The sequence below is a fragment of the Lathamus discolor genome, chromosome 1 (genome assembly GCF_037157495.1).
Source record: "Lathamus discolor isolate bLatDis1 chromosome 1, bLatDis1.hap1, whole genome shotgun sequence".
Classification (NCBI taxonomy): Eukaryota; Metazoa; Chordata; class Aves; order Psittaciformes; family Psittacidae; genus Lathamus; species Lathamus discolor.
Genome location: NC_088884.1, coordinates 124442760 through 124468583, shown reverse-complemented (window position 1 = coordinate 124468583; position 25824 = coordinate 124442760). Strand labels below are relative to the sequence as shown.

Genomic DNA, 25824 nt, shown 5'->3' with positions numbered 1-25824 from the left:
GAACTTTGCATTTGTTGCTACAGTCTGAATTTTACAAAATGTAAGCTGTGAAATCTGTGGTCGAAGTGGGGCAAACAGTACTCTGAAGGACCACCTACTTGTTTCTCTAGTATTTATGTTGTAATTTTCTAGTACTTAAATGTTAACTTCTAAAACACCAGTATTAATACATCTCCATTCATACTATTTAATAACAACAAAAAAGTAATACTACACAAGTCAGACATCTTTCACTGATCATTAAGTGTAAAAGTCACTAAAGCATCATGTTCATCATCATCTTCTGCTAAGAAAGTGAAGTAATATGCAGGTATCATGTATCGCTACAGTAGGATACAAAGGTGAACGACTGTATATGAAAGACTGTGGCAGCCCTTTACTTAGAAGAAAATTGAAATTATTGATAGTTGAAATCATGTATGGCTCACTTTTTGTAAAGATTCATTAAAATACCCTGAATATGTTATATTTTTACTACTACTTATCAGAATTCCATACTTTTTGTTTACTTACAGTATGAAAGAGGCTGGTTTAGGCCATAAACAGTGGAGGGGTGGGCCTATTTCATCAAACTGCAAGCAATGTCCAGTAGTTTATACCAATCCTGTTTGTGGATCAGATGGTCACACATACTCTTCTCAGGTAAGAATTAAATAAATAACTTAATTATTCTTTCATTGTTCCTGTCAATTCCAGCTCTTGGAAAGTAAAATGCTGTATTGTAACACAAATCAACATTTATTTGTTTTAACTAAAATATATATTGCAGATTGAAACTTATGGCAATTCTTGTATATAAGGCAAAAAAGCAAAACGGTAGCAAATTCTAAGCAGCATGAAACAGTAATACCCAAAGCAGCACAGTATGAGAGTGCTCCACAATATGACACAGCTCTAGGTTAAGTCTGTCTGCAGCAGACACCAGGGCAGGGTTTTGAGCAAGGAAAAAAATGTTGTGTTTCCCCAGTTGGGGGTAGGATAAATATGTTAAGTCAGATTTTCCAGTTGACAATTATGGGGATGCTTTACATTCCAAGCACATAGCCATAAATGTAACATAGCCACATAAAAATACTGTCATAGTGTAAATAATTGTTGCATATAATTCCTTCCTGCAGCATGCCTTCTATGTATTTGAAGGCTATAACCAAATCTTCCTTCTGTATTCATGGACCTTCTTGTCTTTTCTGTCATATTTATTTGGAGACAGAATTGTAAATAAAAAAATACTAGTCAGTTTACCCAGTCTGTTCTGGAGAAAAATTTTTGCCTGTTCATGCTGAAGTCCAGAATCCATGTGAGTGCTTTAGTACAGTGCTGGGGTGAAACCTGTGAAGTGGAGGGACTTTATAATGCTAAAAATAAACCAATTTGTTTAGCATCCTCTCTTAAAACTTTCAGTACTCTCGAGGAACCCATTTTTGTAAAAAATGGCATGCAGTAGTGCATGGGAAACTACTGTGTTCTGTTATACTGACACCATGTCCTTCCCTAACAAAGTGTTTCTAACATAATATCCAGTGCTTCAAGAGAAATGTAGTAATAATAGTAATAATGGTGATTGTTCTAGATTAAATTGATGGAGAAGCTCGGTTTATTACTTATACAGAAAAAATGTCTATATAACATTTTAAGCAAAATATTTTTATGATGCTTTCCAGGACTTAAAGATTTTAGAGTTAGTATTTGCTGTCCTGAATTTTCTTCTTCCCTACAATTGCAAACTATGTCTGAATTTGACAGAAAAGTATTGGAGTTTCCAGGAGTGCCTGGCTGCTGGATTGAACCCTAAGTATCTGCTCCGAGGACGTTTTCTTCTTGGTAAAATAAAACCATCAAATATAACTAGCGCTTCCTCAACAATTTGTATGCTTTTGTCCTAAATATTACATTGGAAAATGTTTTTCTTATGAGCTGAATATGTATTTCTTTATAGCGAACTGCTCAAGAATCTTAGTTTTTCTTTAAAAAATTAAAAAAAAAAAAATTCTAAGCCCTACACCAGGATACCGGAGGCTCTGAGCTTTGGACTTTCTAACCTAGCAGGAAAACAATTTTTTCCAGTAATAATATGGCTTAAAGTTTTAATTTAGGAATTTGAAAATACTCTTTTTTTTTTTTTCATTCACAGTAATCTGTGTCTGTGTCTTAAGAGCTTGAAATGTGCTTGCATCCTGCTAGGCATTAGATGATACTACTATTTAGCATTTCTTTTGTTGTTCCATGTGAAGGTAATGCTTTACCTAATGTAATATAAACATCGCAGCCAGTTTTAACCTCATTGGTAATTTCTTATGTTATCATATGGGAATGCTGTATTTTAAATTGTCCTATATGCAGAAGTGACCCTTATGGCTTCTTATTGTCTGGCTTGAACTATTTCTGCAGAAGTCTATAAATAACACTAAAAAAGTTAATGACCACAGGAGATCTGTGCTAACCTGTAGATATTTACTTTCATATCAGTGATGTTATGATTTCATATTCTGTCGTGCAGTTGAATTAAAATGTCCTTGCAAGGTTATTTCAGGAGCAGTCATTTTAAGAATTGACATAAAGATGAATATTTGTGTTCCTTTACTTCAGGCAAAGTTTAGTTTCATTGTGTCATCAGGCTCCAGTAGGAGTTTATATAGCAGTTTTCTGTATTTAGAATGCATTTGTCAATGACTGTGGCAAATTGCAGAATACGTTTCCTGAAAACAAGTCAGTAAATAGTATTGTAGAACAGCCAGGCAGCTGGCAGTTGTTGGACGGACGCTACTTTGGGAGTATGCCCTCCTTTTTCTGGCCAAGCCCCTGCAAATGTTAGTGTCAAATTCTGTAACTGTAGGTATTTCACACACATTTTTTGCTTTGGAGAGAAAAAATGATTATATAATAGGTAGGCAATGTAGAAGGAAAGGTTAACTTCTAATTAAACTGATCCAGAGTCAGGTAAGCATGTTTTGTTTCCCATTCATTTTGTCAGGCCATGCTAGGTTTACTGTGTTCTCAGCCTACAGTTAGTCATATGCAGTCAGCGTAAAAGAAAAGTAGCAGATGTAAGATATTCATTATTAGCATTACAAGAATGTTGAAATAAAAATATTACATGCTGAAATGCTGAGTGTTCAAAGTGAACATTAATTATTATTTGCGAAGAAATTCAGTATAGAGATCGTATCACGTCCATACCAGGGTGGTAAAACGATTTTTAGTTAATAGCCTGTAAATAGCACTTGTACGTGTTTTACACTTGTTGGTCTAGTTTTACCTTCTCTAAACTTTAGCACTTGAAAGTTTATTATTAATTTTAACTATAGAAATACTCAAGTAGTCCTGTGGCATCGGGCTTTGGTACCCCTATGTGTTTGGCATACTATGTATTCTCCAGAAGAACCATGGTCACTGCTGCCAAGACAGCTCTTGCAGCCTTTTTCTAGCTTCATCTTTCCTGGGATTAATATGGAAATAAAAAGGACATGGAGCACAGCTCAGATGAAGTGTTTTGTGGCAGCAACCCACCTCCTGCTGTTCTTTTGCCCAGGGATGCAACTCACTGCCGTCCAGCATGCATGCAGTAAAACTGGAGTAACTATGGAGGAGACAATGCTGTTCGGATCTGTTGGGAAAATTCTCCCATAGTGTATATTATATTATCTCTGGGCCTTCTGAAAAATGGCCACAAGGTAAAAAAATAGTCACACATCAGATGAATTGTCTTTTGGGTAGTTTTTGCGTATTTTAATTAACAGTTCTGATGTTTGTTATAATAGGCTGAATTTTTTTCTCTTAGATTGAATGTGGTCAAAAGTAGTCCCACTGTAACAAAATCTAACTATAAATGAGATCAGTGAGCAATGTTTTGGGTATTTTGAAAGGAAAACACCACAGAAATAAGTTAGTCTTTACAATATGGCCATTGCCCTGTGATTTTATTCCAGAATCATCTTGGCAGTAAGTCCTGTATCAGTTTTTTGTTAGCAACAATTTGCTCACATTGGTTTCATGTTAACAGTGAAATTTTTATGATTTTTTTTCCTCCTGCCTATGAAAACTTCATGTGGTTGATGACATCCCTATAAGTACCAATAAAACAATGTTTTGCAAAAATAATGGATCTAAACTACCTTCTCAGACTAAGGTGGAAAGGTTATAGAAATGCACACAGTCAGTAAAGGGCATATTTGTTCTTGATAGACATTAGATATGTATGTGAATTTAGGTAATTTTAATATTCAAATACCTTCTTCAGTCTCCCAAATTATGATTCCTTTTTTATTAGAAGACTGAAAGAGAGCCATTGGGTAAAATCACACTATGGGAGGGGGGATTTTGATACTGGTTGCTTACTTTATCCAAATATTGTTTATAATTTTTACATCAGGAATTCCATGTTTAACATTTTGCTTTCTAAAATCATGGCTGCCTTTATTAATTTCAGGTGTTTTAAAGACTTCATGTTAAAAATCTGTATCTCTTAGCAGTGTGTTTGGTATGAAACATTATTTGGAGGAAGCACTTAAAAATAAGTATCAACATTTTTAATCTTTGATGTTATTTTAAACATATTCTTATTATAAAAGTTGAATTGATTTAAATTTACTTATTTATGAGCTTATTGTGAGTGTTCAAGTCACATTCCTGAACTGTTGACAGTTTCTTTCTACTTTAGAAAAGATTGCTAGAAAGTGGATTGGCTGAGGTACATTTACAAGTCAAAGTTGTTGACTGATAAAGAAAAAACAAACATGACCAACCTTTCTTCCACATACACACCCAAAAAAACCCTAAACAAAAACTAAATCAAACTCTCCTCAAAAAAAAAAAAAAAACAACCAACCAAAAAACCCCAAACCAAGTTAAAAACCAAAACAAACCTTTTTTTTTTAATGAGACTGACAGGTAGCCATTTGGACAAAATATATCTTGCTTGTTTGATCCATGGAGTGTACTTTATCAGGACAAACTGATCTTTACAGAAATACTGGAAACTCCTTGTTTATTGTTTATATGCTTAAAAAGGTTAATAAAATATCAGGAAATGAGACTGCCTGGTTTGCCAGCTTCTGTCATCGATGGATTTTGCCAGTACTGCCTGAAGTTTTATCTGGAACCTTGAAACAGATAGGATATTGCATTCAAAAAAAGAGAAGCATGAGAGAGGTGCCTCACTTTATTTAATCAAGTTTGCCAAATAGGCTGATGCACTAGAAATTCCAAATTGTATATAGTGGTTCTCTTTTTTATCAACTGGGTTAAAATTAAGTAGCTGCTAAAGGTATAGAGATAGTATCTTAGGTTACAAATTATTTTATAGAATCTTCAATATTTTGAAATTCTGGGCAGCTCAATATATCTTAGACTAGAATGACATATTTATAATAGCAAGAATTGAATTTGGTTCCTTTTTTTCACCTCCAGAATACTATTTTTCTTAATATAAAATTATATATTGTATTTATATTAAAATATAAATAAACTTTAATACTTCTATCAAAATTAAATGCTGCTTTATGGACTAGAAAATATTTTCTTAAGCCTTAATCTATGAAATGCCTTTACGTTGTTTTTTTAAAACAGTAATCAGTTTTCTCTAGAATATAAACAATCGAGGCTGGAAGGACAAACCAATAAAATAAAAGGGCAAATAAGGGAAAGTAAAACAAGTGTCAGGGTTTATTAAATAATTCTTATATCACAGCAGCAGTATATTGATACAAAATAATGAATACAGAAAAAACTCAGATTCAGAGCCTGTACATGAAAATCTAAACCTGGATATTAACTGTCGAATGGGACAGCCAACAAAACAAGAAAAATCAAATTGCTTAAAGTGAACTTGAGAAGATAGCTAAAGGTTCAGGTTTCTGAAACTGTTAACATTGCATTAGAGATATCTATACTTCTCTGGAGAACAGTCTTTCTCTGAATGGTAGCTTTAACCAGCAGAAGTTAATATTTTGAAAGCATTCAAATATTACATTAATAATGCTCTGAAAGAAGACCCCAAAGAGTATGCCAGTGAAGGAGATCTTATGGAGAATCTATGCAAGCACTTACTAGAAAGGAAGAAGTTTAGTGGTGAGGGGTGTATTCTATTCTCATGTCTCTGACAGCCTTACTTCCCACCCCAGGCATGTCATTCTGTTCTCCTTGGAACATTCTTTCGAATATCCCAGGGGTGAGGGAGAACAATGGTTACCTAAATTGTCCTCATACACAGGGCAGTAGTCCAGATACATGAGGAAATGGAAGAAAATGTAACAAAAGACATTTCTTGTTTTGTAATAGGTATGTGAATAGGATGATTATACATTTTTTCAGAATGCATTTGCTCTGTTTCTGTCACTAGAATGCCATGGAAGTCAGTAAATTTATATCGTTAAAAGTGATAATTTTCCTGAATTTATCCTGTAGGATAAGATATGTAGCCACACAATGGTACCAATAAAATCCCAAACAACCAAATACATGTTATCACAGCTCAGGTATATTAAGTTTGTGGCTATTAAATAATACAACTGAACCACAGAAAGCTATCTGGGATTCAGGTTTTCTAATGGGATGCACATCCACTTTCCTCCCGAAACAGTGTCACTTTAAAATATCCAAAGCCACATATGGAAACACTCTTCCAGAAATTTCTGGGTTGTGTGAATATCACAGCATGCTAACATAAGGACTCTGAAGCATTAATATACATCTGCCACCCTCCCTCTTAGGAGAAAAACAAGCAAACAAACAGGGAAAAAAAAAAAAGGAAGAAGAAACCTTGAAGAAATGAAAAGTTGATATTCAGAAATTTTCAAATGTTTTAGCCAGCTCTCAAGTAGGATCCTTAAAGGGTCTCCTGAAAAAACAGAGAACAGTCTTTCAGGAAACTTCTTGTTTCTACCTTCAACATTTTTCTTCAATGGTGTGGTTGTGATCTACCTCAACTTCACTCATTTCTAGCAGAGCAAAAAACCATCCAACCTGTTTATTTACATGTCCATACAAGCTAAGACTGTGCTTCTTGCTCTCTTGCTTGTTTTTTCTACATTAATCTTGAGATCAAAGTGAAGCCAAGTATTTCATAACAAACAGATGTTCTCTTGGATGGGATCTTGAATAAATAAGGAAAATAGTATGAAAGTAAAATAACTTAAGTCCCAAAAGAACAGATCTGGACATTGATGAGAACTGAGAGGGAGACAGAGATCTGAAAAAAATGACTGAGTATCAGAGGTAGGTCTTCTGAATGACAGCGAAGTTCCAGAAAAAAAAGGAACATTGTAAGTCACCATGGACTTACTAGAAGAAAACAGTAAGAGTTTTGTAGCAAAATTTACCAATCTAGCTCTTCCTTCAGAACATGATATGTGAAGACTTGGCTTTGTGTTGTCGTGTTTTTAATCCATATGTGTCCGACACAAAGCAGGGAAATCTTGTGTATGTTTTAGAAATCAAGTACCAACAGCAAAAGTAGAAGGATTTAGGCACAGTTCTGTATGTTTCTACAGCACATAAATCTCTGTAAGTTCAAAAAGAGATATATGTAATATAGGGAAAGCCAGCCATGCTTGGCATATTAACTCCCACTTGTACAACTGTATGTTTCTTCCCTGACAGGGTGAACTATTGTGAATGTGGAATTTCATAAAAAAAAAATCTTCACTGATAGCACATGGAACCTTCTGTTTCTGACTGTTTAATAAATAGAATCTAGTACTTTGAGTTCAAATGAATTTTAGCATACATTTTGAGGTGGGTGAAAAAACAGGGTAGACAGCTGTAGAGACCATGTGATGCTAAGAAAACTGAGAGTGCCTGGGAGTGTCTAACTTCTGATCTAAACGGTGATTCTATAGTTTATTGATGAAGTTTTCACCTACATATGAGTAACTACACAAATTTTTTTATTCCCCTTCTCCCCTCCAATCCCGCCAGTTCATATGGTATAGTTTAAATGTGTCAGAAACTTGGGCAGGATAATCCAGCATGGACTAGCTAGGTCCATTCACATTACTTTTATTGCTTTCATTATTTTTGCTGTAATTGAAGACTAATGAGCATGCCCTTTAGATGCTATTTTAGCTCACATATAACTTTATAAATATTTCAGTTTAGATGTAATTAGATAAATTGAACTTGTTTAATTTGTAATGCAATCAGCCAGCATGGTTTAGGAAGCCATACCACATTAAAAATACAGTGATAATGCATGCTAATGAGCAATAAGCAGATTCTTTTAACAAAAAATTCCGTGCTTTTACAAGCTATTTGTGTCTTTGTAAGGCTCTATAGCTTTGCCATTACTTTTACTTTATCATTGGCATTACTCAGAAATTTGCATGTCAGCTGAAAGCTGATTTTGCACCAAAGTAGTCGTCAGTTTTTAAGGGGATGGTTTAGGAGAATTAAATGGGTTTGCTCACATTTTAGATTTTTCTTTGAATGTTAATTTTTCAAGTTTGAAGTGCGACCTTGAAAAATACAAAGTTAGTTTTCTCTGAATGATATTTCTTTTTCTCTTTTTAAGAAATTTCCTCCAAATTATGAAACTGTAATACAAGCAATAAGGTACACCTAGGGTCTCATGTACATACGGTGTTGAGTGACATTCTGTGCTTCTGTAGCTTGGGTCTGCTAAAAATGATGAAGAAGTTTGAAGCAAGGAGCCTGATGAAGTGCCGAAATTTGGACTGAATGGGCAAGAGCTCTATATAAAGAGCCAGAATTTATAGATTTTAGTGTATGTGTGTATATGTCAGAAAGAGAATTTTTTTTTAATATTAAGCATGCTTGTAAGAAGCTGTTTGTGTGATTTCAAATTGCATCAGTGTTTACTATATTCGAATAAGCCAAGATCAGAAGGAATAATATAGGTAGGAGTAATATAGTTATATTTTTGTTAATCAGTTTTTTTAAAAACATTAAAATTTTTTTATAATTTTTTGTATTTGAAATATCTTGTTTTTTACAGAATTTATTGTCTTCAAGGAATGTTGAAATATTAATTTGGATATGAGGTAATATATTACTTTTTTCTACACAAAAAATGACTAGAAGCATTATTATTAATATTTTTTTAAGTTACTGGTAATCATGTTTCAAGTAGACATAGGGTTTTGTCATTTAGCATAAATTAAGTTTTACATTCTCATTTAGTGGTATAAAATGCTAGTTCACCTGTTTTCAAAATATATATAAAAAGATGTTGAGGTATGTGTTTCCAAACTGAGTAGGTGCCTAAAAACTCAGATGACTGATTTAAAAATTAGATGGGTCCTTAGTAGGGTTTACCAAAGCTCCTGAGTATCATGTCTCTAAAATCCTTTACATATGACTGCAAAGACAGGTAGGTGCCTAATTTAAGTAATCTCAGTAGGCATCTTATCTGCCTGTTTCTGTGACTTAATATGTTTTCTAGGGTGTCCAAAAAAGGCTGAATAGCTAGTTGACCTGATTTCAGGCTTTTCTTTTTGTGCTGTTGCACTGCAGAGTGCTGAAGAAAACAAGCAATAGCTAAAAAAAATGAACAGGAAGAATTCTTTGCATTAAGATTTTAATTTTGTTGTGTAAATTGTTTTATATAACTCATAGCTTTATAAACAAAGTATCGTCATTTCTCTTTCAATCACAGAGGACTTTCTTTACTCAGGGTCTTGGTTCAGTAGGCACATTTCCTTTTGTTCTCTGGACAAAATGCTGTTTGCATGTCCTAATGTTTAATATTCTGAAATATTTTCATTTTAAATAGTAGTACTTGTGTGCTGAAAAGCTTTTAACCCAAACTCCTGTTGTTTAGGTAAGTAGTACACATGATTAACAAGTTACTGACAGGAAAAAAGGCATCTATAGATCGGGATTTTTGAATTCTCCAGTGCCTATTGATATTCCCTGCTTCACCTGCGCTAAATCACTTATTTTTTCTTTTCTGTACCCTGGAAGGTTGGTTAGAGCTGAGTGAACAAGGATGTTAATAATAATTGTAGCATGCCCTGTTTAATTATAAATGCACAAAAAGTCATGGACTTATACAGAACTTTCATTAAGATTAGGTATAATTAAAGGTGACAGTCACCTTTCAAAGATGAAATGCTTTGTAGAGTTGCATAATTTTTAGCTACTGGTTGTCTAAAAAGTAATTTACTAAATGCTCAGCATTAAATGAGATGATGTTCTAGAAAGCATTCCTGTGTTTCATACCTCAGCACATGAAAATTTCTAAAAGACTACACTGAATTCACACTTCATCCAATACTGCAAAGTTATGTTTATATGGTAGAATAGGGTGTGTTGACATACCTGGCCAAACTTCATTCTTTCTATATCAAGGGCTTGAAGCATGTAATGGACAGAGTACACATTGGAGATCCAGGAGAACACACTGACAGCTAGCTTCTGCTGACTTGTATACTGTAGGAGTACACCACATCTGCTTCCATCTGTCCAGTATATATAAGGTGAAGGAAAGGAAGATTTGGAAGGGGTATCTGCAGACAGCTCCTGAACGCACTAGTGGATGAGCTTCTGTTCCTTATTTTAAGGATACATGCCATTTCTCTTTCTACTTAGCTTTAGTCAGTTTAAAAGCCATTAGATACTCCTGGCAAGACAGTACTACTGAGTGAAAGTATATTGTCTTGACACTGAGGTAGTAGCATTCTCAAAAAGGAACACAATTGACAAAATGCTGGGAAATGCCCAAGTTAATGTTGCACAAGCAACAAATATGTCTTTTTGGGTAGACATATACTGCAGTCCTAATTATGTTGCCGTTTCTTCCACAGAGCTCTTCACTCAAAACACAGAATGGACATTCTTCTCTTGTATCTAATCAGCTGTTTTCTCTGCACTGCTTAGTACAGTCTTATATCTCTTATTATACAGTAGCCAGACAGTTAAACTAAATTTATCATCTGCTTTAATATGTCTTTATTCCCTGTAGATTGATAATTCTGTAAATAGTATCTAATTTACACTGTCTCATACATAGTCCCTCTGAGTGATGAGTGTTGTTTTACAGATAGAAAATGATTCTACAGACAGATGGAAACAAAACAATTATCCATGAAATTTGGATGCCCAGTCGAAGGATTGGGTTTTTCATGTTTCACATTGCAAATTATTTATACATTAAATTCATTTTTCTTTCAGTTTATCTAAAAATAGCATGTTCCTGAATCAGATCTCAGGTTTTCAAGAGCTCAGGAGAGCACAAATACACTCAGTACTGAGCAGAATTTTGCTGAAGTTGTCCAAGATCCATGGTCCAGCATAAGCATTATAAGAATTATTTTTCTCTTCTTACATTTGGTCTCCCTAGTTCATTCATTCATGTCTTTCAATCTCTGCAGTAAATGAACAAGATTTATGCAAGCAATAATCTCATGACACTGGTTCATTCTCAGAGCAGGTCTGTCCTATACTTCTGCATTGAATAAGCTTGATGCCATCTGGTCCACCCATTTTCTCAAAGCAAGATAAACTACACAGTTGTAATTCCTGACAGATTTATCTAATTCTGGTTGTAAAGACAATCATTAAGATTCAATAAACTTCTCCAACAATTTATTTTAATACTTCACTACCCTTATTATTGGAAAGTCTTCCTAGCATCTAACCTGAAACTTTTCTGCAGCAATTTAAGTCAGTTATTTTGTGTAACATTTGTCATGGTATTCTTTTCAGGTATCTTTCAGGTGCCTTTTACCTATTTGACAGCTGTTATTTGAATCCTCTTTTCTCTAGACTGAACATATCTTCTTGAGCTTCTTAGTGACTATTTCCTAGTCCTCTTCTTTTCCTTTTCTTTTTGTTTTTACTTTTTGTGCTTAATTCTGTGTTGTTGGAAACCCTGTTCACGAAGCTGGACTAAAGGTACTCTATTTTAAGCACTGCCAGATCTGTGTGGAATTATTTTACATAATATGTAGGTTGAAGTTCTGTTTATGTGTCCTGGTATGTCAGTCTTTTTAAACCCCATTCAATTGTTCATAATGATCACTAGATTATTTTTTTTTCTGATTGAAATGGATGTCTAGCCAGTTGTTCCATAGCTTGTATTTTGAACGTGATTATTATATCTAACTAATAGTAGAGCATAGCTATATTCTATATTTAAATACATTATATTTTTAGCCTATTCTGTTGAGTATTTTATTATATTCCTATCTTCTAAAGTTATTCCAGCCTCTTCCCTGCTTAGTGGGATATCTTTTATTTCATATTCTAAGCCATTAATGAAAAGACAGAATAGTTCCAGGGTTGTGACTTACCCTTGCAAAGTCTACTCAGTGCAGCCTTCCATTTTAACCATTTAAGTGAGCATTGATCGCTATTCCCTGAGGGTTACATTCAACTAGTTTGGTACTCATCTTACAGTATAAGCACACAAATAGCATACTTTTCAGTAGGACTTACCAGGTTGGAATGTAAAGGAGTATGACATGCCTTGATAAAATCAAGGTATTTGCTGTCTAGTATATCTGTGTTTTCTACAAGTTTGTCCATAGAGTGAAACTAGAACTATTATGATTTGCCTAATAAAACCCTATAGCATATTCCATCTCCTTCCAGGTGCTCAGAAATCAAAAGCTGTTTTTTTAATCTGTAATTTCTGAAAACAGCTTTTCCTTCCTTTTTATTTTCTTCATCTTTCATTCATTTCCAGTCCAATAGTGCATTTTCTGTCCTTCAGTTTCTCAATGCCTGCAAGTATGCCTAGCCAGTTCAAATGTTCAAAGATATAAATATCAAATTCAGCTAATTTGAAAACTTCTAGACTGTACAAATATTCTTTGAATATCCTTTTTTGCTCAACATGGAGATTTTACCTCGCTGACACTTGTGCTGACTTAACTACTCCTTTTTATAGAGTGTTCCTATTTATTTGAAGTCATCAGAAGCTTTTCCCAAGTCACAGTTTTTTCAGTGTCCTCCTCATATATTAATGTCATGCAAACTGTCATTCATATTTGAAAAATTAGTCAGTTGTTCACGGGAGGATCATTTGGGGTTTTTCTAAAGGTAACCATATATATATGGAAATGTGTGATATTCACCTGGAATGTGGTGAATATCACACCAAATATTACAAATATCACACCATATTACAAATACAAGGGAAGTTGGGATTGTTTGGAACTTCATGTAATAAATTGTATCCTGACCTTGTATTCATGCCAATCAAATGAACACAAAAATAATAATACTTTCCTCTTGTTTGTTTTGGTTTTTTGGGTTTTTGGTTTTTTTTTTTCATTATATGCCATGGAAGACTAAGTGGTTTTTTGTTTGTTTGGTTTTTTTTTCAATTTGGGAGCAAGACTAGGCTCTATATGTATAATATCCAGAGATCTGTTGGAAACCTTTCAGAGGTAGCTACTTTGGAATGGAAGGTGGCAGAGCTTAATAAAATGTATCACTGTCATTTAATCTTTCCAACTCTACAACAAGTAGTTCTAAGAGCAGAGCTCATGTATATCAAAATAACATACAGTGTTATTGTTTCAGAAATGTAACTGTTCTCATCTTTAATAACAGCAAACCTGCAAGAATCCTGTCTAAAGATGACATATATGTTCTTGCCACAGATTTTAATTGCTTGTCTCTACTTCACTAAACAACTACCTTGGGCAAATGTTGAAGACTGTCAAGTCTATTTAAGACTGAACAGGTTTTCAAACGGGCAGAATATGAGTAAAGAAATTGCATTTTTCTGTGGGACACTTGACAGTACATAAATGAAGAATTTTTCATGCTGAAATACATTGCCAAGAGACCCTGACACGCTACATATTCTTTGTCTGTACTGAAATGATTTATTCCTTTTTTAAGCACTTTTCAGCATATTGCTCTGAAGTCAGAAATACTTACTCTTCTGTCTTGAAACAAAATGTGTGAAAATTCCAAGAGTTGAGGCACACAGTTAGAATCAAACGTACAAATGAGACAGGGTGAAACTCCAGGATAGAAAACTAGTATGCTAAGAGGAAAGGGAATTCAAGAGCAGAAGGAAAAAATCTAGATATATTCAGAAGTAAAATGGTATTTTTTCATGCATATGAAGGATTGTGATCAAAGTAGCACAAGCAGTTAATAGTTTATAAAACCAACATAAATAAGGAATATTGTGAAATACAACAGTTGGGTTTCTTACGAAATTCGTGATGTTTTCTGCATATAGAAGAGTCACTAATAAAGACAAATAAATTGGAATTATTTTATTCCTATACATGACATAATAGTTCATATATTATTCTGCTCTTTAACCTCTTCATGTATTTCCATGATAAAACAAATTATTTCATCACTGTTCCAAACACTCTCTCTCCTTTATTCTTATCATGTCCTCGTACTCTGTATGCCACAGTTTTCTTCTTCTGTGGAGTTTTTCAGGTTGTTGCTTGCTCTTCTGCCAGTTTGAGAGTAATGTTGCGGGAAGTCTGGCCCACCTTTATTTAGCTGAGCTGCATTTGCAGTATCCCAGTGCACTGTTTATTTGGACAATAGTCAAAAGAGGTTTGAACCAGTTATATGCCTTTTGTCATTAGCTACTGATACGAAATTCTCAAAACAGCCTCTTGTTTCATTCCTGACTTATACAAACATCAGGATTTTGCTTTGTTTCTGAAGACAAGGAATCTGTCTCTGCTGCCTGCCTGTCCATAAAATGAGTTCGGTGAGTGTAAAATGAAAGCATACCTGTGAATGGGAGTACCAGTTTGGAAGTGTTATGTGCTGACATTGTACTCACTAACTTCAGTGTCAGTGCCTGCGGCAGGAGTCATGCATTATGTTTTTCGTAACATGGAAAAGGTAATGTTACTTGCAAATACTACAGAGTAGACAACTTTAAAGAAAAATAAACCGAAAGGACTAAGCTTACAGCTCATCATTAGCTGCAACAGCTTTGAAGTATTTACAAGTTTCTTCAGCAACATTTGAGTGAAACAAAATAGAAGCACTGGATTTTGTAAAAAAATAATGTCTCAAGGAAAGGATTAAAGAAATCTTAAAGAAATAAAAAAGTATTCCTTTGTTTTGCACTCATATGCTGATCTCAGTAAAATAAACATGAAATGGGTTTTATTATGTCTATTTTTGATATTTTAAGTGGTGGTTTCATAAAGTTCAGTCTCCAACAGGTGTAATCAAAGCCTAAAGCACAGGTATTTGTAGGTTTGACTCCTTAAGCTACTAAGATTGAATAATAAAAATTCTCAGATCTTAAAAAGGGAAGATATCTTTTTTTTGAAAGAAACACCTATTAAATTTGTATTTGTGATCCATTCTACTAACTCTGAAGATTGTTTCAGGTATTAAAATATGAATAGTCATGCACTGCCTGGGAAGAGGTCTGGTGGGCATAATGGCTAATGCAAGTTCTCCCTTGTCCATCCATGTTGATTGTGCAGGAATACAAAAGATACTCAATTTTTTCATAGCATAGGCAGAGCTATTTGCTTTGATTCAGTTTTCTGGTCCTTTAAGAGATACTGTTGCTCTTCATATACGTTTCAATTGGAGCAGATCTGCTGTTTTGTTGTGATTTCTTTTGGATTCTTTTAGCTTCGTTGTCCTTTAACCATGCCTTTTCAGCAAAAGGTAGCACAGTCGGAACTGAACTATAATAATGATTTTATGTAAATACACAAAATTTGAGGTATTCTTTTCTCTCCTAAAATGTCTTCCTTTTGGTATTGCCAGTGGTGCAAAAAGGTATTTCAATACAGTGATGCGGTACAACTTGTACTAGGTAGAGAGCTGCATGACAGTGTTATGGGGTTAGAAGTCTGACTGCATAAAAGGTGGATATAGTTCTGTAAATTCAGTGTTCTGTGATCTCTGGTCTGCATACTTCTGGAAACCTCGGTCTTTCAGGAGGCTCCTTTATTCTTACATAGCTATAATACTCCTCCTCCCTTCTCTCTCTCTTCCCCCCTTTTCTTCCCCCCCCCCCCTCCATTTAAGAAGAGGCAGAGCAACTTCAGCTTTAGAGTTTACCAGAAATGCTGATAATTGTATATTGGAATTGCAGGGAAAAAAAGTTAGATACCCAAACATTAAGATGAGTCAGGGAATATAAGGCACAAAGTCTAGCGAGAATGGTCTTCTGAAGTGTTGAGATGCATAGAATCTCAACGTAGTATTTTTGTTACTATAACTGGTTTTCTGACTCCTACGCTTATCTAACTAATCTCCCATCTTTTGTCCAAGGATGAGGTGTTCTCCATAAACATCTCCTCCTGTCCTTTTCTGAAAAAGCTCTTTGTAGATATTTAGCTTTTCTCCCCCCCCCCCCCCCCCCCATTTGGGATTGTGTTTTTTCTAATATTATATTGGCAAAACAGAAAGTTCCTTATGTCAAGAGCTTTTCTTTTGGAATAAATTCAGCTTTTCAGTAAGAATTACAATGCTTACAACATTGTTATTTTCAATGTATGTGGTCTTTCACTGTTATTTTTATATGCTTGAAACAACAATTCCATTTCATGGTTAGATTTAATTATTATATGGTTTCTGAATTGGAGCTGTAAGTAAACAGATCAGAGCCATACAAATTAAATCTTTTTTTATATTGGGAAAAGCTATCTGTCACTGTGCAGAATTACATCAGGCAAAGCTTTCTATTTTATGTTTTATGCTTTTTGCTGCTGTCATCTTAAAGGTAGAAATTAAGTGATAAATTCTGTAACAATTCACTGTTAATTGCTTTTTTTACTAATATTGAATTTTGTTGCCTTGTTTTATTTGCTCTTATAATACCAATGAAAAACAACGCAGTCTGCTTCATTTAACTTGCATATTCAAATCAGTCTAACACCACAAATGCATACATGCCTGAGTTGAGCCTGAAACTGTAGCCAGGTTAGGGAACAAAAACTTTGTAGCTTTATCTAATCTAATTCTTGATACAAAGATAGCATATCCTGCCGAAAAATTGCCCTATCATCTGTGTCTGCAGAGTTAAACACTTCATGAAAGATTGCTTCAAAATACATAAAGAGCTATAATTTTTATTATAAAAGATGTTTATGTTAATGATAGTCATTCTCTCTCCTTACAGTGCAAATTAGACTATCAAGCCTGTGTCTCAGGAAAACAAATCTCAGTGAAATGCGAAGGACGTTGCCCTTGCCCTCCTGACAAATCCACAAATGCAGGCAGAAATGATAGGAGAGGTAAGTGATGGCAATTTGTACAATATTTTTAACAGCTTGTTTCTAGAACTAGGAAGATTTTTGCTTAAGAATAGTAAAGTAATCGGAAACACTGATTATTGTTGAATAAAACCAGCTTTATTTTGTTCAAGGAGGCTTTCTTTGCCATGGGTTTTGAAACGTGCCTACAGTAAAATACTGCTGTGTTTTTCAAGTGCAGCAATTGTAGTATGAGTTATTATTGTTCTTTTTTGCTCTAATACTCCTCAAGCTGCTTATGGCTGTAGTTAAGACAAAGAAAAATACATTCCTAGCTCCTCAGTGTTTTCAACTGAATATTCAAGAAAATGAAGTGTGACAGAAAAAAAGGAAACTTAAAAGACCTTGTTACTGCTCAGAGGAGCAAGCAGTTGCACTTAAACTGTGGAACTATTAGTAAAGGCTGTCATACAAAAGTGAGTTTATCTTTGAAAGGGTTTGGTAGGAATAAATCAGCCTGCTTTTGAACCATGCATGAGATTAGGCTGCTGGAAAATATAGTTGTTTTGCACTGCTTCTTAGCCATTGCAACTGTTTGCAGCAACAATTTGGAGAAACAAATGTGTGGCCAAGTGGGTTTGTATTTAAGTGACTCCCAAATGTCTATAGAAAGTTGTTGTTAAATGAACATCTTTGCTGTCTTTGGTGCTCCAGAATAGAAAGCTATCATGGCATGAGGTTTTAGGCTACCATGGACCTGAATTTGCCAAAAGCAGCATGACTGAGATGACCATTGCAAACATTGAGCTGTGTGCAGACATGCAAGTCAATTAAAAGTACTCTGAAATACTCCTTTAGGTCAATTTTTTGGCCTTCAGCAATATCATTGATTGTGTAATTAAATATTAATTGAATGTGTAATTACATATTCCCTATGCTATAACCCCTCTGCCTTGAGATTTTTTTTAAAGCATTAATTTACAATTTCATGTAGTACCAATAAGTAGATAGATCTGTCATCTCCTTATATTGCCAGCCTGAATGAAAAACACTTAAAGACACGGCCTTACGTGGTTAATGTGGCCCTTTTGATAACACATGTAGTATAACATTAATGCAGTTGCAGTTTTCTGCATCTTTGGCATAGATGAGATGTGGGGATATCTGCTTAACAGTGGGCATGAAATAAAATTAAGGTAATGAGCTGAGAAGCATCTCTGTGAGTAGTAGGCCTGTCATTGTCCACTGTTGGTTTTTTAATGTGGTATCATTTTCCTTGTTTTTTACCAAAATAAAATTAACGTTTTCTCTGCTGGAAGCTGGTTCACCTGATGCAGTTGTGTTTTGTCTTTGTGTGTGTTCTTTCAAGTACATTCTTTTTTTGGTACTCCTGTATTTAACACCAAAACAATCAATAGGCAAATTTTATTTGCTTCAACAAAATTGAATTGTTTTAATTAGGAATTAACTCCTAGGAATGAACTCTTCTTGAAGATTTATACTGCCAAGGGACCAAGATTACTTGTGCTTAATTATGTAAAAGAGAAAGAAAAAAAGATCCTGTATGGGTATGGGAATTAACACTATAATCCCATCCTGACAGATTGTCAGGGCAAGCAAAATACAGGGCTTTTCCACTACTACATTTTACTGCAATACTGAAATTTGAATATCATTTCTTTACAAGGCCAAAGGCCAGGAGGCATGAGAAATATGAGTGAGCTGAGTATCACTGCTGAAATATCATCCATTATAGTAACAGAATACAAAATTTGGTTTAACTTTTAAGAATATAATCATGTTCTTTAAATGGAACTCCATGAAGTGTTCTGGGCTGTATGTGCACATGTCAGTTATCTTGAATCCAAAACTTGAAAGGGCTAAGAAGTTGATCTGGAGCTAGCTATATAACTTAGTAAGAAAACAAATGAGGAAAAAAAGACACAATAAAATAAATATCTTTCTTCATCATATTTTTGCTTTGGTTTTAGTTTTGAGACAGAAATGGGTAAAACTGTAAATTACAGCAGGTGCTCCAATAATTTTTCAAAAGAGAAGTGAAAGAAAAACAAGCTTAGTGTACTGACATAAAAGAGAGGGAAAGTCTTGAGGCAGTGTTGGAGAGAAGGTTCACCCAAAGTTAGAAATAAATTAAGATGGGAAGAGAGGGGTGACTTAGGGAGCTGCTTGGAAGCAGAATGAGAAAGAAAGGAAAATCAGAAGGAATGGGAGGCATCATCACTAGTGATAGAGATGTTAATTAAGAGACAAGTGAGGAAGTACTTGCAGGACCCTATCTTGTTTTCGAGGCCTAGCCATTGTTCCATGTCCTATTTTCACCCTAATCTCCTTCAAGTATGTGCCAGGATTTGGTCTATCCAGGTCATACTGGCTTGCACAGTTGTGTGTGTAGGGATTTCCCTGAGCTGGAATGTGCAGGTCTTTATTTTCCTAAGCTCTTCTGAGTCTTTTTTTGCAGTGGTTATGTGGAAGCAGAAACTAAGAAGGCTTCTGTGTACTGCCCATATTATGAGACTGGTAAGACCTCTGTCTCATTGATGGTGTCTGGGTACCATTTTGTGTTCCAAATAACAGTTACGATCCTTTTGCTCTGAAACATACTGAGCCTTTGTCTATTGTAGAATACTATGGTTTTGCTAGTCCTGTTGTCCAGTCTTATGGATAAGAGCAAATACACGTGATGCAAAGTGTAAGCTTACCAATTGCATCACTGGGAAAAGGAGATGAGACCAGTCAATGGCTTAAATGCAGAAGTTGTGCTCATTTTTAAGGGCACACAAAGCCCTGTTAACTTTAAGACTTACCTCTGCACACCTCATCATGTTTTACCTTCTGGCAATTCAGATCACACGTCCTTCCACCCATCCCCAACTGCCCAGAAAACAAGCACCGGATCAGTCCTCTTTCTGCTTCTTTTGGGGTATAAAGCATGCTTAGCTTCTGGTTTCAGCTATTGAAAACTAATAGGAACTTGTAGACCTACCATCTGCAGTGAAGCTCAGCCTATTCTGTAACTATAACAGGCAAGACAGAGTAAACAAGAACTTGCAGTGCATCTGGATACTGAAATTTTTTAAGAACAGATGAGATGAGAGCTTTTATTCAACTTGATTTCATCTCTTGCACCCACTCTCTCACCCTCTCACCCAGCACTGTGTTCACTAGATCTCAGCTTATCTTCGAAGTATGGAGGTCACTGCTGACCTGGGGCAATCAGGCAAAAAATCATGTTGGTTTCTGCCATGTAGCTGCATGCAGGGCCTATTGGGTGTTTCTGGCCATGGTCCTTGGGAGTTCCCCTGCATTTGAGTGAAAGCATCTCATTGATATCCAGGATATCTCTTCGTTTCCAGAATCTTTCCATCAGCCAGGATCTTAAACGTCTTCCTTCAGAGACCCCTTCTTCTTTCTAGAAAGCCATTCTTCTTCCAGAACACATCCTTCCAGTCCCTACTACCCACACTCTCCTTACCCCGATTTTCCTAATCCAAATAGTCTGTACACAGAGACACAATGCATAACCAGTCTCCTGTAATTTCTGTTCTGTGTCACTTTATTTAATGAAGGATTCAGGAAATGCAACTTATATCAGAATTGGTATGGACACAAGTCCATACCAATTGCAGCTAAGAAGTAGCGACCTTATGTTTGAGGGTTCAAAGTTCAATTTGAAGACATCCACAGATCTACATAAACAGACTTAACTGTTAGTGTTCACATTTAAAACTATTATTTCACATACTGCAGTAGCACATTTGTTTGAAGTTTTGTTACATTTTTTTAGTAATGTACAATTCACTGACCTACATCCATTCTTTCAGTAAATTAAAGTAAAAAAAAAAAAAAAAAAAAATTACAAAGCTTTTAACAATTGGCTGTTTTGACTTTATTTAAATCATGTGTCCTGTCAGCTAATTTGAAATTAAAATATTAACAGCAAAATTTCTTTGAGAAAACTTAGGTGACTTAATAATAGAGAAGTAGAGGTGAAGGAGATAAGGCTTTTCTACTGGAATGTTTTCTTGTCTCATTAACAGATTTTAATTTTTCTAAATTTGTTCCCTTCAAAAAGATGGGGGTCAGAACAAAAATAGTTTTATTGAATGCTCTTCTGTCATTTGGCACTTTTTCCTGTCCACTGCTGATTCATGTTTGATTTGTACTGAATTGTTTTGAAAACTCTGAATAGACACTCAAATGGACAAATTTGCATAATATAAGTACATATTGCCAGCATTCTTCAGAGAAAAAAAAATCAAGTTTTAAAATCTGATTGAAAGAATGAGGTTGTGGGTGAGTTTTTTCAAGTTCTTAACCAACTTCAGGGCTTTGGTACACAAATTTTACCATCCTATTAGAAAAAAAAAACAACAAAAAAAGAACTATTGAATTTTGTAATCTTAATGGTTGGAAAACAGCAAGAACAAAAAGTTGAACGAATGTGTTCACAACTGGACTTTCTGCTTCACAATAATGTTTTATTTTGCAGGTTAATACTCGAAATATTTTCTCAAGTGCATGAGCTTCTTTTGATGTTAAAGAACATCATTAATGACTGTTGCAATTGCCTAACAAACACAATGATACCTTGGCATGATCCCAGAAGCACTGTCTTGCTTTTTAGTTTATTTAGTGTTGCTTTTGATATTTTGAGCTTCTAACAAAATGCATTTCTCTATAGCAGTGTACTCATATTCTGAAATAAGTGTTGACAATCCATTTACTGAACATGACATACTGGCTTGAAATCTGTTACAATTTATATTTTTTGAGTATATATTGAAATGGTCCTCATTCATAGATAGCAGATGTTGCTTCGTTCCTTGCATTGTATGTGATATAATTCAAAAGATATGATAAAAGCCTTTAGCAAATAAAGCTATCCTCAGAAATGTTTTTAACAAGAGCCTCTAGATATGTAATGGAAAGACTGGGTTTTCTTGTCTTTCAGCATGAATGAAAAGGGAAAAAAAACCCACAAACTCAGACCAATTGTAAAGGTTACACAAACCTTTCTACTTCGGGGTTCAACTCAGTTCAGTGACTTTGGCCATTCTAATTATAATGAAATTACTTTGAAAATATGTCTGCCCACTGTATAGTCTTACACCATATTGACCTTTCCTACTAACTGTAGTCTTCTGTTAATTTCTACAAAAGTTTAATAAGTATCTTGTTATATAAACATGGAAAAATAATCCTGAATATCCTTTAGGCTCTAATAGAGAGAAAATTGTATACCAGTCAGCTTAATTAAGAGCTTGCTAGATGTGAATGCTTGAGTACATGCCTCACCAAATAAAGTCAGAATTTGATTTATGATGTTCATGGCCTAAGCTGTAGTTAGAAAGAAGATAAGAAAAAGAGGGAAAATCAGTATATTACATAATTGCCAAACAATTTATTTTTCCATTAAATGGATTAAATTTTTTTACCTGTTTGCATGCTTTCATGTTTAGGCCTGGCAAGCATTAAAATGTTACTCAGTTTAGTTTGCAGCGTGCATTTGCTTCTTAATGTATATCTTGCATGGTCTAGAAGGCCAGGTTTATTAAGAGGTTTTGTTAATTTAGAAGGAAGAATGAATGTCAACAGCAAAGTCCTCAGAGTTTTTAATAGCAAAAAAATATTAGTTCAAGATATGACAGGAAAAAAAATATGGACAAGTAATTTTTTGCTGTTATTTAATTCTCATGGTATAGGTCAAGAACCATGTTGTCTTTTTTTCTACATGAAGAAATAAGGTAATCTGGGGAATGAGAAATAAGGTCATAAAATGTTAACTGTGTTTACTTCTTAAATATCATTTAATGTAATGTATATGAGGCTTATATATGTATAATCCCTTACATTTTCCAGCAGACTGAAAAAGCAGTTCTGACTTATACAGGGTACTGGTTAAGAAATCAGGGTAGGACTGTCATGAGCCAAGATTTGGATTCATCATTAATCTCTTTCTCTATGAAATTTACCTTGTTTCCAGTCTCAATATTTCCTTGTATTTCTTTTTTACTAACATTGTACTTACTTCTAGCTGAGGTATGTCAGATTAATGATCTTAGATGGGTAAATATTTCTTAGGACAGTAAAGGTTTGTGGACTGAGGAGTTTTATACCCATCTTCCAGAAAATAAAAAGGAAGGTCCCAGCGAACAGCCTTCTCTGTGGTCAGCTGTAGCATTTAACATCTCAAAAGCTGCAGGATGATGCAGAGGAAGGAATTTATCAGTTTCAGAAATAAAATTGTTAAAAATCCATTCAGAAACTGATACAGAAAGAGATTATTCACTTTGCCTTAAATGTTGCTGCATTTATTGCATCATTCTTTTTTTTCTCATTTACTTGGTGTATAGGTTTTATAAAGGCCTATTGAGTAAGTCAAAACCAAAAAATGTATAAGAGAGTAGTAACAGTTAAAACCTTCAAAACACGAGATGGTGTTGACGGATGGTTTTTGTTTATTTTTTCTTGCCTGGACCAATACCTGGGGTGTGCTTCTTCATTGTCACAGTACACTCATTAAACACGTTTGGAATGCCAGGGCAGTAGGTGGGTATATGGCTAACAACTCTATGGTTAGACTTTCCAATGGTATCTAAGAAAAGCATCCATTGTCAGTTGACATGAATTTGCTTTACTCTAGAGTACATACATTGCAAAAGTTTAATTTTCCTTAAATCCAAAAAGCTTGACAGAGTGCCTGTGTTTTATGTCCCTGACGAACTACACTAACACTGTGATAAATGTGTGCCATGACATAGCCAAGATCCTGGTCTCCCAAACAGTCTGTTTCAAATATTTGGCTGATGTGTGCTGCAGCATCCTCCTGTATTGTGTCTTCGTATATCTTTTTAATGGAAACAGTTCTGCCCTGACACACAGTGAAGATACATCTGGGACATGCAGTCGTACACAAAAGCTCAGAATCAGTTGAAGTTCTTGCAGGCTAGATGAAAAGAGCTGCAACATTGTGGGTAAAATAAGTAATATCTATTTTCATTAGCTACTAAAATAGAATAGTTTACTGTCAACAATTTTTGCGTTAATTTTTAATAAATCCTGTAGTAAGAGCTCACTTGAGATATTTTCCCTAAAATAATAGAGGTAGACTTATATTAATGAACAAAAAAAAAAAAAAAAGGATTCTCTTTTTCTGATTGTGGAGTACTATAGAGGTAACATAAGAAGCTGCTACTCTTTGAATCTAAGCCTTTAGCAGAAATAAGTTAAAAGGCAACTTTGCATGCTGAAAGTATTTTCAGTTAGCATATCTGAAAGACTTTAATCATACAATATAGCTGCTCTCTCAGCTGCATCCTATTTTATAGTGAATACTGCCGAATTGTTAATTGCTATGGAGAGGTGAGGATAAGTAATAGCAGGATTAAACAGACTGTGGATTCTGTTTCATGTTGTGTGCATCAGTGCTTGAAAAACAAATATAGGGACTCTTTTTAAACAAATAGCAAAACAGCACTCTCCCAAATCCTCTTATTTTGTTTACATAGCAGCATCTTCTCAAAACATGACCTCAGCCACTCTTCATACAGTACAGATATAGAAGCCAAAAAAGAGCTTTTGTTTTGTTTGTGTTCAAAGAGAACACTGAATGGTTTCTAGATCTCAAAAATAAAGAGATTTAGGGCCAAAAATAACATTAGTGTTAACTCCTTAATCTCTACTTTGTATTATTACCTTTCAAGGACAGATAGTACTATTTTGTAATTCCCTTTTTCTCTTCTGCAAGATTAACTCCAGGACATCAGTAAAATAACATCCATATCCAAACATCCAACATACAGTAGACCAATTATTAGGCCTGTTATTGTCGGTAATTAGTTATGGGGCAGCCAGGAGAAGCCATTTATATGAGACAGAGAGCAAATTTCCCATCTATAAGATGAAGAAGTTCTTGCCATGTGGTCAAGGGTAAAATTTAACATTCAGACCTCAAATAAGACAAAAAAAAGAGGCTAAATAAAATTATTGTTATGTTACAGTGCTGTTCGGGGTTACTTATAAATACTTATGTTAGTATGATTTAAAATATTTCCTAAAGATCTAATTATAGCTGCTAATTTTACGCTGCCATGCTTCTATGGAAAATAAGTTGACTTGCCTATAAAAAGAAGTACAAAGGGAAGCATGCTGGTTTTCATCACGGAGAAACTACTCTCAGTTGTTAACTTTCTCTGAAGAACATGCACAGTAAATAGGAAGAAGGTGGTCTCAATAGTTTGGGAGTACAGACAGTGGCAACATTTTATACATGTGAGTTTTTTTTTGCCTTAGGTGATTGTCAGCTTTTTAATCTACTGTTTTTCTTACCCATATATTTATGATTCAGTAAAATATTTTGTTATGTAATTGCTACTACAATTCTATAGAATGCAACAATAAATGAAAACATCTATACTTTTATAGTTGCTTTATTTTCATTAGAAAATGTTGCTTATTTTTCTCAAAATAGTCTTTAGGTGAATTCTGAAGTACAAGTTCACAGCTATCAGTTCAGTACTCAAAGCCAAGAATTTATGTGATCTGGTTTTGGTGCATACAGTTTGAGATTAATGTCATGGTGGGCTGACCACAGAAGTCAGATCTGGGCTAGTATTTCTGCTCTTGCCTTTATTACTGGCAACAATGTGAATCTTGCCATTGATTTAAGTGTAAACAGGCTCCAACACCG

The 25824-nt window shown here is 34.6% G+C and overlaps 1 protein-coding gene across 4 annotated transcripts in view; it reads left to right on the top strand.

Annotated features, from left to right (window-relative positions):
* Nucleotides 1-25824, top strand: part of SPOCK3 (SPARC (osteonectin), cwcv and kazal like domains proteoglycan 3) — a 195737-nt gene that overhangs the window by 128249 nt on the left and 41664 nt on the right. For all 4 annotated transcript variants that reach the window (XM_065694123.1, XM_065694107.1, XM_065694122.1 and 1 more), the window contains exons 5-6: nucleotides 516-642; nucleotides 17042-17156. In XM_065694123.1, coding sequence (XP_065550195.1) covers nucleotides 516-642; nucleotides 17042-17156 — 242 coding nt within the window. The remainder of the gene's footprint in view (nucleotides 1-515; nucleotides 643-17041; nucleotides 17157-25824) is intronic.